The 22500-nt window shown below is 45.5% G+C and overlaps 3 protein-coding genes across 3 annotated transcripts in view; 2 read left to right on the forward strand and 1 right to left on the reverse strand.

The window, feature by feature from the left end:
• LOC125311914 overlaps positions 1-3264 on the reverse strand; it is a 47627-nt gene extending 44363 nt beyond the window's left edge. The window contains exon 1 of the mRNA XM_048270283.1: positions 2255-3264. Coding sequence (XP_048126240.1) covers positions 2255-3055 — 801 coding nt within the window. The 5' untranslated portion in view covers positions 3056-3264. The remainder of the gene's footprint in view (positions 1-2254) is intronic.
• A 7145-nt stretch (positions 3265-10409) lies between these two features.
• mrpl57 (mitochondrial ribosomal protein L57) lies at positions 10410-12525 on the forward strand. The gene is made up of 2 exons (XM_048269219.1): positions 10410-10518; positions 12001-12525. The coding sequence occupies exon 2, from the start codon at positions 12042-12044 to the stop codon at positions 12354-12356; it is 315 nt and encodes a 104-aa protein (XP_048125176.1). The 5' UTR covers positions 10410-10518; positions 12001-12041; the 3' UTR covers positions 12357-12525.
• Positions 12526-16019: 3494 nt separating this feature from the next.
• kcnh1a (potassium voltage-gated channel, subfamily H (eag-related), member 1a) overlaps positions 16020-22500 on the forward strand; it is a 106285-nt gene continuing 99804 nt past the window's right edge. The window contains exons 1-3 of the mRNA XM_048270286.1: positions 16020-16288; positions 17850-17876; positions 20758-20881. Of these exons, the coding sequence (XP_048126243.1) occupies positions 16216-16288; positions 17850-17876; positions 20758-20881 (224 nt within the window). The 5' untranslated portion in view covers positions 16020-16215. The remainder of the gene's footprint in view (positions 16289-17849; positions 17877-20757; positions 20882-22500) is intronic.

Genomic DNA, 22500 nt, shown 5'->3' on the forward strand with positions numbered 1-22500 from the left:
CTGCGCTGCTCGGTCTGTTTGTGTCCAGGGTAGCGAGCCAAACGAGTGCATGAGCTCCAGTGAGGAACGGTGAGGGCCAGTTGAACTAAAAATGTACTATATACTCTCTTGATCCCGTGAGGGAAATTTGGTCTCTGCATTTATCCCAATCCGTGAATTAGTGAAACACACTCAGCACACAGTGAACACAGTGAGGTGAAGCACACACTAATCCCGACGCAGTAAGCTGCCATGCCACAGCGGCGTTCGAGGAGCAGTGAGGGGTTAGGTGCCTTGCTCAAGGGCACTTCAGCCGTTTCTTACTGGTCGGGGATCGAACCAGCAACCCTCCGGTTACGAAGTCCAAAGCCCTAACCAGTAGGCCACGGCTACCCCAGGTGAGGGGCAGTTCACTGAGTTGAACTAAAAGTGTACTGGACTGGAATCACAGACAGCATTTTTACCAGCCTGGGATCCGGTTCCCGAATGCATAGTTGCTAAATTCGATGCATCTTCCATGGTAGCATCACTGCCAAATGTGAGACGACTGTTTTTGAGTCACCCGTACACAATACAGAAATATGGTGTTTGGTGGCATTTTAGTAAGAGCTAACACATTTTCCAAAATCAAAAATGTGGTATTAGACAATATCAAGCTTAAGTGTTTGTGCATGCGCAACTCAAATCTACTGTACCGACACACATGGCCGTGACACTACCAAGGCAACTATGCTTTTGGGAAACAGACCCCAGTTTGCCCAGTTTGAGGCCATCCTGAGATACAGGCTATGGGCATTCCAACAGGCTATGGGCATTCCAACAGGCTATGAGTCTGAGACCATCAAGAGGACTGGCTGTGGGCAAACTAAAGCTGCATTCAGACAAGAGACTAGCGATGACAGACCATGAAATCTTACTGACATTCAGCGATTGCAGGTGAAATAACTGTTCCGGAAGGGAGGCATCGCAAGACAAAGTTAAACCAATCTAAACTTTTAAGGCTCTAAGTTTGAGACTGGCTAAGTTGAACGGCTCTAAGTTTGAGACCGGCTAAGTTAAACGGCTCTAAGTTTGAGACCGGCTAAGTTGAACGGCGCTAAGTTTGAGACCGGCTAAATTGAATTCCGCTAAGTTTGAGACTGGCTAAGTTGAACAGCACTAAGTTTGAGACCAGCTAAGTTAAACGGCGCTAAGTTTGAGCCCATCCTGAGACTGAGTGGCTCTAAGTTTGAGACCGGCTAAGTTAAACGGCTCTAAGTTTGAGACCAGCTAAGTTGAACGGCGCTAAGTTTGAGCCCATCCTGAGACTGAATGGCTCTAAGTTTGAGACCGGCTAAGTTAAACGGCGCTAAGTTTGAGCCCATCCTGAGACTGAGTGGCTCTAAGTTTGAGACCGGCTAAGTTAAACGGCTCTAAGTTTGAGACCAGCTAAGTTGAACGGCGCTAAGTTTGAGCCCATCCTGAGACTGAATGTCTCTAAGTTTGAGACCGGCTAAGTTGAATGGTGCTAAGTTTGAGCCCATCCTGAGACTGAGTGGCTCTAAGGTTGAGACCAGCTAAGTTGAATCGCTCTAAGTTTGAGACCAGCTAAGTTGAACGGCGCTAAGTTTGAGCCCATCCTGAGACTGAATGGCTCTAAGTATGAGACCGGCTAAGTTGAATGGCTCTAAGTTTGAGACCAGCTAAGTTGAACGGTGCTAAGTTTGAGCCCATCCTGAGACTGAATGGCTCTAAGTATGAGACCGGCTAAGTTGAATGGCTCTAAGTTTGAGACCAGCTAAGTTTGAGGCCATCCTGAGACTGAGTGGCTATGGGCAAACTAACAGGCCCTGTCATCCCCAGTGGCTACAGTGATTCATCAGAGAGACTTTCTCTACTGTGCACACAGTGTAGTATTACCAGCTGGAAGACCACTGGGATTCCATACCAGGCAGAAGTGTGTGCGTGTGTATGTGTGTGTGTTTGTGCATGTGTGTGTGTGTGTGTGTGTGTGTGTGTGCACATTTGAGTATTTAAGTGCGCTGCCGGGCAGACAGAGGAGCCTTTCACAACTTTCCAGTGTTTATACATTCAGACACACCTATACACACACACACTCACACACACACTCACACACACACACACACACATGCACACACAAATTGAAACAGGCATTCAAACTCAAACACACAGCCACAGGTGTGTACACACATCTGCAACATAGATTACTGGTCACTCCCTAAAAAAGCCCTGTGGATATGCTGCATACATTAACCGTGCATGTGTCCACCCTTACCTCCATCAACAGGAGTCCAAGCCCCGAGACTGCCACGCGCTCCTGCTGGTGCCCATGCAGACTGATGCCAACACGCTGACTGTGCCACCTCATGACGACGTGCGTCAGACCTTGCCGGTCCCGTACCCCCTGGGCATGCTTCAGGATGGCGTCCCACGCCTGCTCGCCGATGCCTCCGCTGGGCAGGGCTCGGACGATCGCTCTGGTTCCGGTCCAGACGGATTTGCGGACCTGCTGGTTGTTCCGGTAGAACCTGCGCACCAGCAGGGTGGAGCGCTCCTTTCTGCCAGCCCCTTGCTGGTGCCCGCCAGCACAGCTGGCAAAACCGCCCTCGGAGGTGGGCATGTCAGAGGTCAGCTGCGGGCTCGCCACGCAGTCAAACACCACTACGCCCGCCTCGCTGTCCCCAAACATGCTGTCATGGCTCGTCCACCCGTTATCGGCAGATGGTGAGCCTGGTTCTGAGAGGCTCCTAAGGGAGCTGTTCTCCCTGGGGGATGTGGTTCTGGCCCAGGGCTCCGGGCCGGGCTCAGGACACGACTGGACCCGCAGGTAGCGCTCGGTGCTGCTGTAGAGTTCCGGCGGTCCGTGTTTTGGCCACAGCAACTCTGCGCTTCTCCTCTTGGTCTTGCCATTGGCGTCTGTGTCTGTGTCCATGTCAGCGTTTACGTGCGCGTGCGCGCTCATGCACGGGCTGTGTGTGTGCACGCACGCGTTTGGGCTCTGTGGCGGGCCTTCCTCCCTCGCCCGCTCCTCCTCCTCCTTAGCCTCCAGCTCTGGTGTCTTTGTGTCACTGAGCATTGGGAGAGGGGTCAGTGATGTGTGTGAGTGTGTGAATGTGAATGTGTGTATGTGTGGGTGGGGGGGAGGGGGCAAATAGGTGCCCTAATCCACCGCCTTTATGCCCCTCTTGATCCCCTGCTAGTGCTGCAGAATTCCTGGGAAAGCCCCTGAACCACTCCAGGGGTAACAGGAATCCAGTTAGAATCAGAATCAGAATCAGAGTCAGAATGGGGGTCAAAGTCAGAGTCAGTGTCAGAATCAGAATCAGTCAGAATCAGAATCAGAGTCAGAATCAGAGTTAGAATCAGAATCAGAATCAGGGTTAGAATCAGAATCAGGGTCAGAATCAGAATCAAAATGAGTCAGAATCAGAATCAGCAGAATTCCCGGGAAAGCCCCTGTGCCCCTCTGCACAGATGGGGGCACTTACAACACAGTACAACAGTAAAAGCCAGACATGGAGAGACTGAGAAAGTGAAGAGGGAGAATGAGAAGAATTGATGTGACTCAGTGTAACACGGAGATGCTTGGGAGGAAGGGGGAGGATTGTCTTTGCAGTGCTGATGTCTGTATCGCTCCAGATGAGAAGAAATATGTCCTTGACTATGGTTCAGAAGCTGCTCAGCAGAAACATGTCTTTTGCAAGCAGATGTTTTCCATTGTGAAGCAGCTCTGGGCCTCCTGAGGAAGAAAACGAGTGAGAAGAAATAACATTATGATCACGGCGCAAAAAACAATCTGGCTGTCCGTCACCAGACCCTGCTCTGCCCAATTCATTCCAAATCAATACGAGCGAATACAACTGGAACCAGACAGGGGGCTCCCATGCGGCAAAGGGTTAACAAAGAACAATGTTCAATGTCATTGGTCAACAAGAGCCACACCTTCCCTCACAGGAAAGCGATTAGAGTGATTGGAGCCAAATGTAAAGAGTGGGGTTCCCCTCCACTGTACTGAACTGCCCTGTCCAACTCACACACACACACATAAACACACACACACACACACACACACACATCTGTCCCCTAGAGCCTACACAGCCCCCGTCTCCACCACAACAGACAGGATCCATGTGGAGTCTGCAAACAGGAATCCTTCCTTCATGATCCAAGTCTGGTAGACATACAGTAGACACCTTTGTCATCAACTCAGTCCAAACAAATAAACAAACAACTCCACAAAAACGGACAAACACAGCCACTAACAACGTGTTGACCTATTTCCTTCCCAGCTGTAATTTCTAGCAGATCACATTTCTACAGAAGGCTTGGTGATAGTAAAAACCAGACATAACCAACAGCTCACAACACATACATGTCAGGTCAGCTCGTGTGTAGGCACATCAATCCCAGCTCTGATCTCTATACAGGCTAGTTAAAGTCTACAAACAAACAAGGCAACAAGAGTACTCCAGGTAAATAAACAAGACAACAAGATAACTCTTTGCACATTTACACCGATTTAACCCAGATGCAGAGAAAGAGGGAAGTATTCAGGGAAAGATTTAGACAAACAGACATGTATACAGTATGATATTGTTATTCTATCTATTGGAAATGTCACTAGCAAATGTATAGCCTCTCTCACCTTGTTGCTTGTTGCTGTTGCTGTGTCCTTCTGTCCAAGTCCTTAGTTGCTCAGCTCATAGTTTGGAAAGGGACGCAGTAGCCCTCCTGTGCACCGTCCAGCACTCCTTGCAGCTCCTCGCTGGACTGTGGAGGAGAGTAAACTGAGAGAGGGACAGAGACAGAACAAGGGAGAGGGAGGGAGGGAAAGAGAGAGAGAGAGAGGGAGAATGCAGGAGAGAAAGAGAGAGAGAGAGGAGGGAGGGAGGGGGGAAAGGGAAACACAGGGCTGATCTCAGAGGGAAGGGCAGCTTTTATCACGGCTGGCAGAACAAAGTCAAGTCCTCCACATTAACAGGAACTTCTCCCACTTTTTGAGCAGTCTCTCCCAGCGAAGCAACCTTTCAACGACTCCCCAGCGTCTACCTCTTGGAGCTCTGCAGGCTACAGAACACGAGTGGAGGACCGGACAGCAGGACTGGCTGAGTTTTACTACAGAGCATTGGGGGGATTGAGCCTGTCAGATTCCATTTATCACACACACACACACACACACACACACACATGTGCGCGCATGCACACACACGTGCGCGCGCACACACACACACACACGTTAATGACGATGTCTCACTGTTAATGCCTCGTATGTACGCCTCTTTAACTTTACTTAGACTTACACTATTTTACAACACACTCCCTTTTACTGGTTACTTTTAATTACTAAGAAAGACAGAAATAAATAAATAAAGAGGGATAGAAAGAAAGAAAGAAGGAAAGGAATGAATGAAGGAATGAGGGAAGGATAGAAAGGGAAACAATCTCTTGATACACTTAGGCCAATATGTCATGTCTGTCAAACCCAAGTGTACTTTGTCCTGTCAGGTGAGTGTCAATGAACCTCCCCAAACATCCTGCCGATGATTGCACTCAATGAGACTTTCACCTCTGTTTGAAGCTCCACAGTCATGTCAAGAAATCCTGTAAACATGGCCTCATTTGATCTGTCCGTCAAATAGTGTTAGGACCTAACACATCTTTCCTGAGATGTTCCTGTCTAGTAACAACACGGTGTGGATAAGAGCTTCAGGAATAGTCTGTATGGTAAACACACGGTTAATCCAGACACCAATGGAAAAAGAGCTGGTCATTCTATCTGGATTATATCACTGAACTTTCCAGCCATAGAGGTTTTATTGATATTCAGAGTCTTTAAAAAAGGGGTGAAAAGGTTGTGCGGGACCCCTCCATGCATATATTCTTTAAACACTAAAAAAAGATTTGGTGGAAAAGAGAGAGAGAGAGAGAGCAAGAGAGAGAGAGAGAACTCACTGTGGCAACCACTGCTCATATTTCATTTGGTGGTGTGTCACCATGCAGCCAAAAGCCTGTTTTCTGGTTAAATGGGTGTATGTGTGTGTGTGTGTGTGTGTGTGTGTGTGTGTGTGTGTGTGTGTGTGTGTGTGTGGTGAATAACTGAATTCTCTCCACGGGCATCAAAATGCCTTTACATTTCAAAAGGAACAATGCAGGTCTCTGTTCGCCCCAGTGTGCATGCCACACACTCCTTCAGCCCCTGCAGACACACACCTCCAGCACCGGAGGCTGTGACTCATGGGACTGGCATATTAATTGGATAAAAAATTGGGGTATCTTTTGTCTCGGAGATGCCCCAAAACCTGCTGCGCCGATGAGTCAGAGGAAAAGATCCTCGGATGAGAAGAATAGATGAAAGGGGATGAAAGATAGATGGATGGATAAAGCGCAGACCCCCACCCCACCCCACCTCTCCACCCATCCCTCTCTTTTAGAGTCTGTGAACACCCTGCTGTGAACTTGGGTGACTCACCGTCTCCCACAGAACACCCCTCCTGTATTATGCCCCCCCCCCCCAAAAAAAAACAACCAAAAAAACCTGGCTCATATTGCCCTGACGTTTCCCCCTGCCAGAGCATTCTGTATATATGAGCACTTAATGAGCACAGTAGGAAGAAGTACTGGTACTGTGCTATCTCATTCTCAGTACTCTCAATACTCTTTGAGTTTGCAACACTAACCGTATCCTGCAGAGGACCCTGGGCTTGTTCTACTACTCTTCGCTCTATCAATGAATGCTTTATTCCTTCGTTACTTCTCTCTCACTCTCTTACTCCCTTTCTCCCTCTCCCAAACCCATCAGAAAGCTGAGCTGCTCTCTCTCTCCCTCTCCCCTCTCTCTCTCCCTCTCTCTCCCCTCTCTTTCTTCCCCCCCTCTCTCTCTCTCTCTCTGGCGTCTTCAGCCCTGCCCACTAATCAGTTCCATATGCTTCTCATGCTTCAGTAAGACTGTTGTGTTCTGTGCCCACTTTCCTACCAGAGCTGTTCCACTGCTGGGGATTCCTCCAGTTTCTCATGAAAAGCAATGCCTGCAAAGTGGGCCCCTGTCACCAGCAATGACTTCTCAACGCACGCACAAGTGCACACACACGCACACACACACGCACGCACACATACACACACACACACACACACACACACACACACACACACACACACACACACACACACACACACACACACACACACACACACATTAACCTGGCCTCGAGACAACATCCAGCAAGACATAGGGAGTAAGGCAGGGTTGTGTGGGAGAGAGATTGTTTTCAAAATTTGGATGGGAAATGTTTTGAAATTTTCAGGCATATTAAATAGATGGGGAAAAAACTGAATACTTACTATATAATTTTGACACACCATATGAACAAGAAATATTTTTTTTTTCCATTCAATTTCATTTCAAATAGCAGAGCACTGGACCTTTTGTATTTCTCTAGAATACATCATCTCAGGCAACAGGCACAACTTCCAAAGAAAATCTTGAGGTCCTCAGAAGTTATCTTGAATGAAAGTAATTGACAGACTGGTCTGAGAGACTATTTGAGGGTGTAACAGGCCTTTTCTTTTTGCTGTATAATGTCTCCCTTTTAGGGCCAACACACACACACACACACACACACACAATGCTATAGGAGAGTAATTAATGACTGAGTCCTACAGAAAAAACACCTGGGGAAAAAATAGGAAATGGGGATACTTGTAAATGAAACAACATCTAGAGATGACTCCATAAGCTATAGTTGCTTTTTAAAGTATGACATTTTTCCATAATTAAGAAAAGGAGACAAACACATCGAAACACAACTATGCACTTACCGCTGAATCTATGCACACGTGAGGCACAGTGCTGCTTTATGGCTTGCTCCAACCAGGCACGCCGACTCAGCGGGGACGTCCAATTTCCATTACTGAATGAACTCCCCCGGTCGGCGATGTGCACAATAGTGCGCTGCTCGAAGTAGATAAAAGCGCGGTTTACAGCTAGTGTGTCACACCATCGGAATGTGCGCGAGCTTGATCCTGTGTCCATCTGCGCGAGCGCCACTGATTCCTGTGCGGGTGGCGCTGCGACCCACAGTGCAGTGCACAAGGTGGATTCCTGCAGTTCCAGTGTTTTCCCTGCTTGTTAGTCGAACAATAGCGCAATTATTAGTTCGCTCCACGTAATACATAAATAAATAAATACATTAATGAAGGTCGCTCTAACCCCAGAGGAGAAAAGGACATTCGACATGAACTGTTAAAGTTAGCACTGTGTTTGTAAACATTGCCTCCACGTGGGTTATGAAGATAGCCTGCATTATATGACAGGGAAGTGGAGTTTGTGCTGCCTGAGGTTACAACCACTGTCGTTTATCAAGCCGAGTGGGTTAATTGCAACCTTCAGCTATCTGATCTTAAACTCGGAGTTTAAGGAGTAATTTGCTTTGACTGTACTGTCGCACGAACCTCAACGCAGCGCTGGCAAGTTTAGCTCTGGTGTCCACCCACCACCACATCTTGGAAATGGTGCCCGGTGGACCGCTGCCAACACGCGCAGCAGAGCCCGGGCCAGCACGCTGTTTTCCTGAAGATGTGTAATGGTTTTCCGACTCCCTTTTCTCTCCTTCCCTCTCCACTCCGGGAGGGAGGGGAAAAGTCTGAAGCCATCCGTCAGGAATGTACGACTTCTCCAACCCGCCCGCCTTTATCAATCCAAGCAGTGGGCACGCGGTGAACCGCAGACCTCGATTAATATTGGACTGTGCGTTATGTGAACGTATGCTGAATAACTACTCTAAAACCTTTAGGCCTGATAGCCTGCACCCTATACTGATAGACCACTTGGGCCTGCGAGAGCCTTGATGCCAGGGATTTCTATTCGCGATGCTTCTCTAAAGCGCAGAAGGCATCTTACTACTGTTAGGCCATTAAATGTTGAAGTAGGCTATATTTTATCCCCTTAGTCCCTCGCAGGCATGGAAAGATGACCCACATGCAATGAACCAGACTGATGATTGGTTAGCTAACGATGTGACAAACAAAGCCATTTCCAAAAAAAACTGTTGGGAAGCTGTGTAAATATACAAATAAAAAAAACAACAATAAAAACAAAACGCATCTGCATCATGTTAACAAAAGTCTGGAAAAGTTGTGTAATGCTGGAGAATAATCAAGCAGGCACATTTTAGAACTAATTAGGTTGATTGACACTATGCTGAAAAAGAGCTTTGCAGATGCAGTCAGTACTCAGTGTGAAAAACTGTGGGCAAACAATGTAATATATATATATATATAAGAATATTGTTCATCAATGTATCATTGGGAAGAGTTTGGGGATTTCACCATGTAGGATATATGATTATGGTGATGAGATAATTCAGATACATCTCTGTATGCAAGGCACAGGGCTGAAAAACAGTATTGGATGGCCTTGAGCCTCAGACAACACTGCATGAAAAGCAGCCCTGTTTGTGTAATGAAAATGAACATTCCATGGACTCAGGAAAACTTCTGAAAACCATTGTCTATGAATATAGTTTGACTTTACCATACAAAGAAGAAACCATATTTAGACTACATGATCCAGACGTGTCATTCTTTTTCGAAATCATGGACTCCGAATCCTTCTGGCTAAAGAGTAGAGGGGCCATCCAACTTGTTGCTAATGCACAGTTTGAGCGCCAGCATCCATGATTGCCTGGGGCAGCTTGCATGCACTGAGAGGCACAATTACAGTAATGTTGAATGATTATTACAGGGTTTTAACAGCATGTTGCCATCCAGACTGCTTCTTTTTTAGGGAAGGTCTTGAATTTTTTCAGGAAAACAATGGCAAACTGCATTCTTCTCATATTACAATAGGATAACAACATCCTATTACAATAGGATGGATCCAGTTGAACAGCTGAAATTCTATACTGGCCAAACAGCATGTCTGCCCAGTTCCCAAATGTTTAGAGTATGTTGTTAAAAGAGGTAGAGGTGATGCAAAACAGTCGTACACATGCCTCTGTCCCATCTTTTTTGAGATGTGTTGCTGCCGTCAAATTCAAAAGAAGCGTTTGTTTGTCACAAATAAAATGCAGGGTATGTAATTTGTCAGTTTCAACAAATTTGAAATGTTGTCTTCTTTTGCAACTAAATTTGGGTTCATGTGATTGGCAGATTATCACATATTTTTTTAATTTGCATTCTACACAGCTTCCAAACTGTTTGGAAATGAGGTTGTATGGGTCGGGCTAATTTGGCACAGCCCTCATATGCCTTGACACCCACAAAGGATCTCGGTGAGACTACTAATTCCGTCGAGAAATACTTGATTTTAAATGCTGATGAGAGAGGCTTTCTTTAGAGCCGATCCGGCTCTGGCTTTCTTAAGACAACACTTCCCTCTCGTGGGCTCTTTAGGAAACCAAAACTTCAGAAAGAAAGGTTATGTTTGTGCTTCTCGAAACACCGTAGAAACAAGAGACGTATCACTGCGCATGCTTAAATTTCGCTGTGTGTGTCCTACGTGAGTCGTTCATTAGGCACTGGATTTTGAGTCGTTTACCGAAGGTAATTAACAGCATCATGATATATAGAGACCCTTTAAAATGTTTAATTTTGGCCTCAGACTGCTTGTTTACATCAGCAATATCGACTAAAGCTACGTAGGCCAACGTGTGATTGATACGAGACACATGCAGTGCATAATGTTAGAGAGACGCAAGCGTTTTAGCCGCCTGTCACTTCAGTTTAACTTAACATGAGCTAAGTTAATATTAGACGAGACTTTTGAGTTTTGGAGTTATTACACTTCGCTGTTGGGAGAATTGCTTTGAGAAAGCCTGTTGTAACGTTAGTTTGCATGCTACACAGTCTTTGGCTCCCAGTGAAGTGTGCTTGCTGGCTAGTTAGCTAACGTAGTCAATCAAGGTCAGCAAGTTAAACGCTTTGGGAAGATAATATGCAGACTAGCACTAGAAGATATCATGGTTAGCTACCTTTTCCCTGATGGAGACATCGCCAAACAAACATTACTTTGAACGTGCATTACGGAGAAACTATTCAGAGTAGGCTACGTAATAGAGAGCAGCGACAAAACATGTGAGCGTGACATGAAGTACTGTAACTGTAAACGTACCACAAGGACTTTCTTACATAGCTTACCATGGGCGCTAACATATTCTATTCATAGTTTACATTTTCCTTTATTCATCCGTTACATTAATTCCCTTTTTAGACACTTTTATCCAAATCGACTTACAGAATGAGACACACTGTATGCTGTAAATTAACTTCTTTGAGATATCAGCCCTGCTGAAAAAAAACTGCCTGACCAGCTTAAGGTGGTTTGCTGGTTGACCAGCTTGTTTGACCACCCTATGATGGTTGACCGAAAACATACCTTCAGCTGGTACCTCAGCTTACGATGGTAATTCAGCTGGTTTTGCCTGTCGTACCACCTCAAGCTGGTCATTTCAGCTGGTGTGGCTGGTGTACACTGCTGGTTTAACTGGCCATGCCAGCTTATGTTGGTCATTCTAGCAAACCAGCATGACCATCTTACACCAACAATATCAAGCTTTACAGGTTGGTCACCAGCATGACCATCTTGCACCAGCTGTATCCCACACGACAGGCTGGTCACACCAGCATGACCAGCTTCCTCAGATGGTCACGCCAGCATATCCAGCTGGTTGCCCAACCAGCTACACCAGCAAAGACGAGCAAGAGCTGGAAGAAAACCAGCAAAGACCAGCTCAAACCAGCTACCAGCATAAGCTGGTTTCTAGCTGTTTTTTTTTTTTCAGTAGGGAGGACTTGAAATATAAGCAGAATCTGAGCAAAATTAATGACTATTTTGGTTTAAATGATAAATATATAATGATCTTGCACCTTGCCATTGTGGACTTGAAATGGCTTGAAAACATGAAAATAAATATGGCTGGTTTAAAGAATAAATAATGTCAATTTTCATATTAATTCTATAGCCCCTTTTTGTGTTGTTTTTTCATAGTAATTCTATAGCCCCTTTTTGTGTTTTCTCCTCTCCAGTGTTTACTCCCCTGTAGCTGAGTCGCGCGCCAGACCTCGCCATGTTCCTAACTCTGGCCCTCCTGCGGAAGGGCATCCCGGGTAAGCAGTGGATCGGCAAGTACCGGCGCCCGCGGCCCATCACCTGGCAGATGAAGCGCAACACGGTGAAGCAGCTGGAGCGCGAGGCGGAGAACGAGTACTGGCTCAGCCGCGCGTACATGAGCGCAGAGCAGGAGCTGGGCCACGCGGCGGCACGGCGCAGGCGGATGTGGGAGAGCATTCGCGAGGAGCGCTTCGTCGCCAGGTTCCCCGAGCACAAGCGACTGGACGACCACTTGAGCCACCTCAACACCACCAAGACGTGGTCCAGCTAGAGACAATCACGCTGTGCTTAGTGCTCAGAGACTGCTGCTGGGTTTGTGGAGAGTGTGAGGGGATGGAGAAGGGTTGTCATGGACACATGGGTTATATGTATCTGATCTGTGTGAGGGGGGTGGGGGTTGGGGGATTTGAAAATAAATGTTTCATTGTGGTTAATTATGACCCTGCCTCTTTGGATTGTTTTGCTAGTTCCCCCTCTAAGTGCTCAGCTAAAGGGCCCTGGAAACTGACATGTGTGCCAGGTCTAGTTATGAGGAAGTCTCTTTCTCAGGTATTCTTCATCCTGTGTGGGTTTTTGAACATTCTAACATATGATTCCGTTCCGCAACAATTCAAGGTTCTAAAAGTCTATGTTGAATTCAATGAACCCAGATATTCTTTACAACGTTCATTGTCCAACATTCCCGTCACCCCGGTGTGACGGTACACCTTTTAGGGTTAAAGAGAGGACATGTCTTCATCCAGAAGAGAATATTTAAGACAACTGCTCTGTGGAAGCAGTATTTACAGTATTACATTTGGGTATTTTGGTAGATCTATTTTTCTATCTTAAAAAGATGATCCAGATCTCTCAGGTTTTAAAAAGGCTCTTCGGGGAAACTTATGTTGTGCATTTAGTTGTTTTTTAGAGTTTAACACTGTTCAGGATTTAATGAAGAACAGATATCTATTGCTGAATAGAAACAAATTAATCTCAGCCTGAGAGACCGAGTTGAGTGTCAAAAGTGGTGTCCTTTTTTCACCTTCTGTTTAATTTCAGGAGTATCTGCAAAACACATGGCTTCTGGTATTTTATGTTTGAGGTCCATTTTGCCTTGGATATTCAAATACTTGTTCTGGTGCATACAGTCAAATCTAAGGGCCTTCATTTTAACATGGGGCAAAGTCAATGAGCAAGGCATCTTCTGCATGCACTCCAGCTATCCTGTGACATTGACCCACCGATCCTTGTGTTTCTTGGTATTACAGTTTTTTCCCCCAATCATACTTGTCTCAATACCATGTCTCCTATTGTTCAAAACTGTTCACACTGTGTGCTTTATAAACACACACATTAGCGTGCCAGTTAACCTTGCTGAAAAATGCACTTTAAGCACCAAAAAATGAATATTCAGTTCAGTTTAATTGCCTTAACTATAAGCTTACTGTATGTTGTCAGTCAGTGTACAATGAGCTGAAAAACATAAACAACTTCTTGCTAAATGCATGAATTATGTTGTGCCATACCCACCATGTTTGCATTAGGCAGGGTTGCATTGAAATAGGCTGGAAAAAGTGCATTATGTACAAAAGCACTTAAAGGGCAAATGTCAGGTTAGCAAAATTTTTAATTAATGTTGTGTAGGTAAATCTGTGATTGTCATTGAAATTGCTGTACATATTGTAGTGCATTTAGAGTAATGCTTTTAAAAAATATGTATATCTACACATTAACTAACATTAACTAAAAATGTTGTTAACCTGACATTTTCCCTTTAAATATTGTAACACCAAACAAATAGATTAAATATACTGCTCAAAAAAATTAAGGCATCACTTCAATCATACACTGGATCGATATTCTGACACTATTTGGTTCTGAGCGCAAGTAAAACTTTTGAGGCGAGTGTTGCAAGAACAGTCAGACATTCTGTGAATGTAGTTTGAGAATGGAGAAAAGGGTGGAAGGTTTAAAAAATGTGTTTTAACAATTGTGGAAAACTGTAAGTGTTCCCTTAATTTTTTGAGCAGTGTATAAAACTCATGTTTAATGGCATCTCAATGTTACAGTAAATGTTGTAAAAGTGTACTGTAGTCCAACAACAAAGTGTAGACACGCGAGTAAAGCAACAGCATCAGCACATTAACACTTCAAGATGTAACCTGTGATTGTTTTAAGAATTGATCTCCTTACCGTCTTGATCTGGTGCTGCACTCACTCTGTGCTTAGATGCTGAATGACCAACACTGATGTACTGAGCTCTTGACTGCAACAGGTCATGTGGTCAAACAGTGTGCTGTGTGTGTGTGTGTGTGTGTATATGTGAGAGAGGGAGAGAGAGAGAGTGTGTGTGTATATGGACACTGCCATCTTGTGTTTCTCACTTTCATTTGTGTCCATGTCCAGAATAGATACTGTAGATGAAAAAGAAAATGAAATGCATCATTTTTAGGCGTATGTGCAAATCAAAGCATTTGATTACATTGCATGCTCATTTATATTAAAGCAATTTATAGACTCACAAGCATCTTCCCTCCTGTGGGAATGTATTGTAGCACAGTTACAGTACAAGGACAAAAGCGTCTCACAGCTCTGATTGTCAGCTCTCGCCACTTCCCACTCAGAGGGTTTTCACACAGGAAGACCACACCACACCAGACTTTACTCTAATAATAATAAATAATACATTTAATTTAAAACGCCTTTCAGCACACCCAAGGTCGCTTCACAGATAAAACAAATAGAAAAAAGGAGAAAAAATATATAGTCCATTTAGCCATATCATAGTCCATATAGGCTAGTCTGAAGGTTTTCAGTTCCTTTTTAAACTGGACAGTAGATTCACACTTCCTGATGTCATTAGGAAGTGAGTTCCATAGCTTTGGGGCTGTGTGGGAGAACACTCTCTCACATGGTGCTGAGGTTCATCTTGGGCACCTTGAGCAGACCAGCTGATGAGGATCGCAGCGAGCGGGATGGTGTGTAGCTCTCCAAGAGGTCGGTGATATAGTTGGGAGCAGGGCCTTATATGTCAACAGTAGGATCTTAAACTGGACTCTCTGGGTTACTGGTAACCAGTGTAACTGCAACAGTACAGGTGTTATGTGGCTTGTGGACTTTGTGCCTGTTACTATCCTGGCTGCAGAGTTCTGAATTATTTGGAGGCGGTGGAGTGATTTATGTGGAATGACATTCACACTGAGCTGTACAAACAGCTCTAGATCTGAAATATGCAAAAACCGAATTGTGGTCAAGTTTTTGGAAACGCCTCTGTAAAAATGTGTAACATGTAACGTGAACATGGTAAAAAGGATTGTAAAGAAACTGTAAATTAACATATAGATTTTGCCTTTTAAATTAGCTCTAGTTAGACTTTGCCCACCATTTAAATTAGGGCCAAATGACTTAGAACAGGGATGCCCTTGTGTTTCATTACAACCTATTCCTGTCCTGACGTGCACTTGATACATCCTGATGGATCCTGTTGTGTAATATGTGTAATGATTACCATTAGGCCTACTGTTTTTCTCTCTCTAAATGGAAACCTTCCAAATGGAACACCTGAAAGCTGTGAGTTCGTTTTCAGGAGCTGTCTCCATGGTGCTCCTGCCTGGAATATTTAACCTCAAGTTGTTCCAGGGGGTCTGTCCTTGTAGTTAGTTAACTGAAAGTCTCTCTGTGTTTGCTAAATGAATGATGCAATGTCATGTAAAATGGCAAAAAACTATTGTCTGGCAATTTTGCCCTGCGCTACCCTGGCACTGTTAGGAACTCCTCAAAATGACACTTACATGATCTATCAGCAGATGGCGCATTTACATTGAGGATGGAGATGGCGAGCATCAGTACAAAGTTAGGTACCAGTCGGATGCGCTGGTCCGAAGATGCGAGGCAGCTGTGATGCGAACGGGGGCGCGCATTTCTGCTAAATTCGCCCAGTGCGCGTAATCGAGAGTGGAGGGGGGAGTCGCTCCTGATTGTGTTGCAGGGACAGCGCGAGGAGGAAAGCCCCCAATCCAGAGCTCCGGAGGAGAAGAGAGCAGCATGAAGACAGCAGAGGTATTCGACACATCGGAGACGTCAGTTTGCGGATAACGTTTGGTTTACGGTCACCGCTCGCAACCTGCGGGACGACTGCATGAGCCGCCGTGATGGCAGGCGGCCGGAGAGGACTAGTAGCCCCTCAGAATACTTTTCTAGAGAATATTGTCAGACGATCGAACGGTAAGGCGCACATACCATTTGAGCATTGTGTGTTTACGCTCTATCCACCCTAACAAGCAAACGCCACTCAAGTCTCCGTGACAGCACTGGAAATACAAACTTTTTTGGAATATCCACAACATTCGTATGATTTTGTTGGGTGTTTTATGACGACTCAAGCCACTGCTGCCTTTAGGGTACTTTTACCATGTAGGCTACAGGCTCCTATCTGTCCACCCCATGTGATGTTCAACATCACATTTAGTCTAATTCATAGAGAATGATCCAATTCATCTGCCAGTGGCAATATTCGCTATAGGCTACTTACAAAAAATAAACGCCGATACATTGTTAGGCTTAGCTGAATTTTAGGAAGGCAAACTGCAGTGTAGAACTCACATGTAAGACTAGCCTACATTTGTGAAATTCAGCTAAACGCTTTAGAATTTGACGATCCATTCCGTTTTATCTGAACAATTTTAGATTATGACAGCGCCACAGAACAATAAAACGCGCGCAAACAAGCTAACTAGTTATTTTCTAAAAACAGAACAAGCAAAATTCCTTCCTTTTAAACAGTGATCCACACCTCGACTGCTGACAATTTGACTGCTGTACGAACTGTTGTGTTGTCCGTATGCTTTCTGAAAAGCGGTTAAGATGCAGGTCGTCTTAGCTTCAGGGGGCTTCTCCTGAAATGCATTTTTTTGGCGCACCGAACTGCGTTATGTCCTCGGCCACCGCAGAGACTGATAACTGAATATCATTTGCGCAGTTGTTCTTGACGTTATTAGGCCGTATACCGTGGACAAAACTTTGTAAGTAGCCTAATTTATTTTGATAGAATTAACCGTTGAGGCTTGATAACTCTTTTACAAAGTTTCGATGCAAGTCTTGACTGCATTCACTTGACTTGCACTGCTGTTGTTGTAACGCAGATTCTTATTTCGGGACTATTAAGTGTTCCACATGTTTTCAGAATGTATGGCTTTGGGTGTATTGCCGTCCACCTGCCCAGGGGACCATTACCCCTGGAAGGCCATTTCTATGAGATCTGAAATCACCAGTGTTCTGTTCTCCACTGGAAACTAAATCACAGATTACATTGTGCAATTACGCAGTCGCACGCGCATTTTAGAACCAAGGTGGATACTATGCTTTCAAAGAAAAAGAAAGACATGAGCGGCATCTCTCTCTCTCTCTCTCTCTCTCTCTCTCTCCCGACAAGGCGTGGCGTGCTCTTTCTCTTTCCAAATACGCCACTACCGTGTTGCCTTTTGACCTCCGTCTGTATTGCAGTGATACACCGTCAGTCTTTGTTGTAATACTAGCAATAATGATGATAATAATTGTTATGCTTATCCAAATGCTGCTTCTCTGAAATTACTGAAATGATAGGACATCCTAAGTTTATTATTTGAAGATAGGGGATAGGCCAATATATAGAGAAACAACCCTAATAAAAATGTATCCAGTTTGATAGACAATAACAGTGACGTTTTGGCTTTGTGCAGAGTATACAGTATGTAAGGACTTTACATTTTATGTCATGCTTTAACTATTTTTCTTCTCAACTTTTCAGTTTGGACATTATCACATAGACAGACAGGTATACCATTACTGTAAAGTCCCCCCTCTAAAAGTATCTTTCCGAACAAGAATCTCTCTCTCTCTCTGTCTCTCTCTCCCTCTCCCTCCTGAAAACATAGCCTGTTCTATACCAATTTCTGTTAATTTACAAATTGTACCCATCTATAATTTATTCCTTCCCTGTCATTTCCTCTCACATTTGCCTGTTAACATATTTGTAAGTGTACAGTAGTGTTAATTCACAATTAACACTATATGAAAGTAATAACATAATACTCTATAGGATATTCACACCTCCTTTGCGCCTAAGCTAAGCTATAAGTCTCTAACATTGTAAAATAACAAATGTTGGCATGGAACGCCCTTCCTTCCATTGTGGTTGCTGTGTTTGTGTGGGTAGTTACTGTAGTCATCTCCATGTAGAGCACTAGTCGTGTTGTATTTTGTGTCTCTCTGTCTGGTTGCTGACTCTTTTAACATCTAAAAAATCTCCTTTGTAGTTCACTTAATTTGGGCACCAGCACTTTTGCAAGTTTCCATAAACAAGGGACACATTTTGTATTTTGTTTGTATATTTTGACCTTTTTTTTCGCCCCATCGTTGCCCTTTGGCCATTGCTGGTGCTTTGCCACACAGATATGTTTACAGAAGATTAGGGACACCGAAATGGCACCTTAAATGTTGAAGTTATTGCAAGGTGTTAATGATGGCTCTGGCAGGGCTGGCCCTTCAGTGATGAGTGGTGCAGAGTTTACAGTGGCGTGGGACTGTTTAAATCCCATAAAAACATTCTGGATGGAGAGCTGCATCTCTACCTCAGGGAGATGTGCATGACAAAAGCTAGTTCAGATGACATGAGGTTAAGCACTTACATTGCTTATCCAGCCTATAGTGTTTCAGTGTGGGTATGTGTGTGTGTGCGTGTGTGTGTGTGTGTGTGTGGGTGTGGGCATGTGCATGAGTGTGTGAATTTTTGTGTCTTGTGTTTTATATCTGTGAGTGTGTGTGTGTGTGTGTGTGTGTGTGTATTTACAATTTGGGCCTGGATGAAAATACAAACTTGTCTTTGATAAGCATAACAGTGTCATGTCACCCATCAAATATTAATCTCTCACTCTCTCATTGTCTTTTTTCTCTCTCTGTATCTCTCTCTCTCACACACACACACACACACACACATATACACTGATTGAAGAATGAATCTGACAGGCTCTGTCTGAATGATCTTAATCCACAATCTGTGAAGACATCAAACGATGTCTCTGTGTGTGTGTGTGTGTGTCTGTCTGTGTGTGTGTGTGTCTGTGTGTGTGTCTGTGTGTGTGTGTGTGTGTGTGTGTGTGTGTGTGTGTGTGTGTGTGTGTGTGTGTGTGTGTGTGTGTGTTTGTGGAGAGGCATATCAGTTCACAAAGCATTTTACTCCGTTCTCATGTGTGCTGATGAACTTCTGTTGGATTATTATCCTGCCGCAGTAAAGGGCCCAATGTCAACCATTTGTGCTGGTGATTTCAGGCTAGTAATCTGTGCCATATTGAATCACTTGTTGTCTAATTTTACAATGAGCTTGCTTTTCTAAAAGCTGCACTTCACACAGAGAGAGAGCTCCATATGCTAACACAGCAACTCCAAAGTGCTATTGTCAGCTCTGTCGCTCAATAGTCCGCGGGGCTAGCCTGCAGCAGGACTAGTAGAAAACCACAGCAGAAATATGCTAAGCAGCAGCAGCAGCTAAACAGCACCAAGGATTACATCTTACATCTCTCCCATGGCATAACAAACTCCTCATGTTCTAGACTGAGAAGAGCTAGATAAGGTGGGCATACAGTGTTTCAGCACTACACAATGCTGGCTGATATGTATATTATATGTATTGTTGCCATTGCATTCAACATGACTTTTGGCATTTCTGGAACCTTCTACGCCAGTTAGGAATATGACACTCTGTCATGCAGAGCAGTCTCTGGCATATAAATGCCACACTGAAGTGTCTCTTTTTTGGGCTGGGGTGGGGTGGGTTGGGGGACAGGGCGAAGTCACCGCGACAGAGGGGGTTTGTCGTTGCCATGGAGGTGTATCCTGGGTGGTGATGGCGGCAGAGTCGCATGCCGAAGGGGAAACGGGGAGCTCACTGTCTGGTGTGACATCAGCATATTAGTGTCTCAGAACAGGTGTCTCTGACACAGGAAGTGATGTAGCCTGTGCGTAGCTCAGGGCCCTACGGCTGCTGGCTGGACAGGCCAGTAGAGGACTGGAGATGCTTCTCTTCTCTTTCTTCTGCTTTTACTTTCACACATAGTGGCTTTCATCGTGCCATAACTTTAACAGTTCTCCCATCCTCTTCCCCTGATATGTCCAGTTAAGTGGCGGGCATAGCCTGGTGGTGCCCTTTGATCTCTCAATCCTCCTTCTCTTCTCTTCTCTTCTCTTCTCTTCTCTTCTCTTCTCTTCTCTTCTCTTCTCTCTTCTCTTCTCTCTTCTCTTCTCTCTATCACCTGGTTGTCTAATCTGCTGTTTTCTCCTTTTCTCTCTTCCTCTCTCCTCTTCTCATTTCCTCCTCTCTCCTTTTCTCCTCTCCTCACTCCTCTTCTCCTCTCTCCTCTTCTTCTCTCCTCCTTTCTCCTCTTATCCTCCTCTCTCCTCTCTCTCCTCCTCTCTCCTCTCCTCCTCTCTCCTCTCCTCTTTCTCCTCTCTCCTCTCCCTCTCTCTCCTCTTCTTCTCTCCTCCTCTCTCCTCTCCTCCTCTCCCTCTCTCTCCTCTTCTTCTCTCCTCCTCTCTCCTCCTCTCCTCTCCTTCTCTCTCCTCTCTCCTCTTCTTCTCTCCTCCTCTCTCCTCTTCTCTTCTCCTCCTCTCTCCTCTCCTTCTCTCCTCCACTCCCTCCTCTGCACCTCTCCTTGCGCCAGACACCAACTTTGTCTTGGGCAATGCTCAGATCGTGGACTGGCCCATCGTCTACAGCAACGATGGCTTCTGCAAGCTGTCCGGCTACCACCGGGCTGAAGTCATGCAGAAAAGCAGCACCTGCAGGTAAGGACCCTCAACTCCATCTCCCACACACACACACACACACACCGGCAGGTAACCCCCCAGCCCTGCCCATCTCCCACACACACACACCGGCAGGTAACCACCCAGCCCTGCCCATCTCCCACACACACACACCGGCAGGTAACCCCCCAGCCCTGCCCAGCTCACACCTTTACCCACCCACTAATGACAATTCACTTGGCTCCAGGTCCTTCCTATACATACACACGCGCGCGCCGCGCCGCTTGCGACTGACGCGACGCGACGCCACGCCTGCGCCACACGCACCGCGCACACACACACACACACACACACACACACACACACACACACACACCCTCTTCATCCTGTACTCACTTGCAGGTGACCCACGCCCCATCCTGCCATCCCCTACACCAGGTCAGTTGCATGTAACCCATATTGGCGCCCTCTGACGTCCACTATTACTCACCTACAGCCCCCCCACACACACACACCTCTGCACTCTGTGTCCCCAACTGCCCTCTGTGGAGCCCTGGATACACCAAGTGTAATTCCAAACAGCGTTATGTGATGAATGGGATCAGTAATGTCCTCGGACGGGCCCAGTGCCTGCCCATCGTCTGGTCCCACTGCGGTGATGCGCTGTGGCGTCGGTCGAGTCCCACCCAGCCCTTATCCAATACTGATCTGTAGAGAGAGAGTGCAGGCTCTCTGTACACACACACACACACACCTACACACCTACATTCACAAACACACACACACACACGCACACACATCACACACACACGCACACACACACACCTACATACACAAACACACACACACACACAAACACACACGCTCACACACACACACACTCACACACACACACACACACACACACACACACACACACACACACACACACACACACCTACATACACAAACACACACGCACACACACAAACACACACACATGCTCACACACACACGCACACACACACACACACACACACCTACATACACACCTACATACACAAACACACACACACACACACACACATACATGCACACACACACACTGTACACACAAACACACACACACACGCATGCACACACACATATACACACACCTACATACACACAAACACAAACACACACACACACACACACACACACACACACACACACACACACACACACACACACACACTGCAGAATCACAAGAGCAAGGTGACTTTGCATAAGGATGGGTCTTCGGCAAAACAAAACAATGAAGGATTAGCAGAGGAACAGAGAGAGAGATGGAGAGACAGAGAGAGAGAGATGGATGGAGAGAGGGAGAGATAGAGAGAGAGAGAGATGGATGGAGAGAGGGAGAGATAGAGAGAGATAAAGAGAGAGTTGGAGAGAGACAGAGGTTGGGTAAGGAGGGAGGGAGAGTTCTTAGAAGGCTTTGAAATGAGTAAAGCTGTGAGTAAAGCCTTCAGCCAGCATCAGCATGAGTTAAATTGGAGGAAAAGAGAAAGAGAGGATGAGAGGAGGGAGAGAGAGAGGAGAGGAGAGAGAAAGAAAGAGAGGAGAGGAGAGAGAAAGATATATATAGGAGAAATAGGAGAGAAGAAAGGAGGAGAGGAGAGAGAAAGAGAAAGAGA

The sequence above is a fragment of the Alosa alosa genome, chromosome 18 (genome assembly GCF_017589495.1).
Source record: "Alosa alosa isolate M-15738 ecotype Scorff River chromosome 18, AALO_Geno_1.1, whole genome shotgun sequence".
In the NCBI taxonomy this organism is placed as follows: domain Eukaryota; kingdom Metazoa; phylum Chordata; class Actinopteri; order Clupeiformes; family Clupeidae; genus Alosa; species Alosa alosa.

Bases quoted from the DNA above. Each gene is read 5' to 3' on its own strand.
- mrpl57 (XM_048269219.1), top strand. From the start codon at position 12,042: ATGTTCCTAACTCTGGCCCTCCTGCGGAAGGGCATCCCGGGTAAGCAG.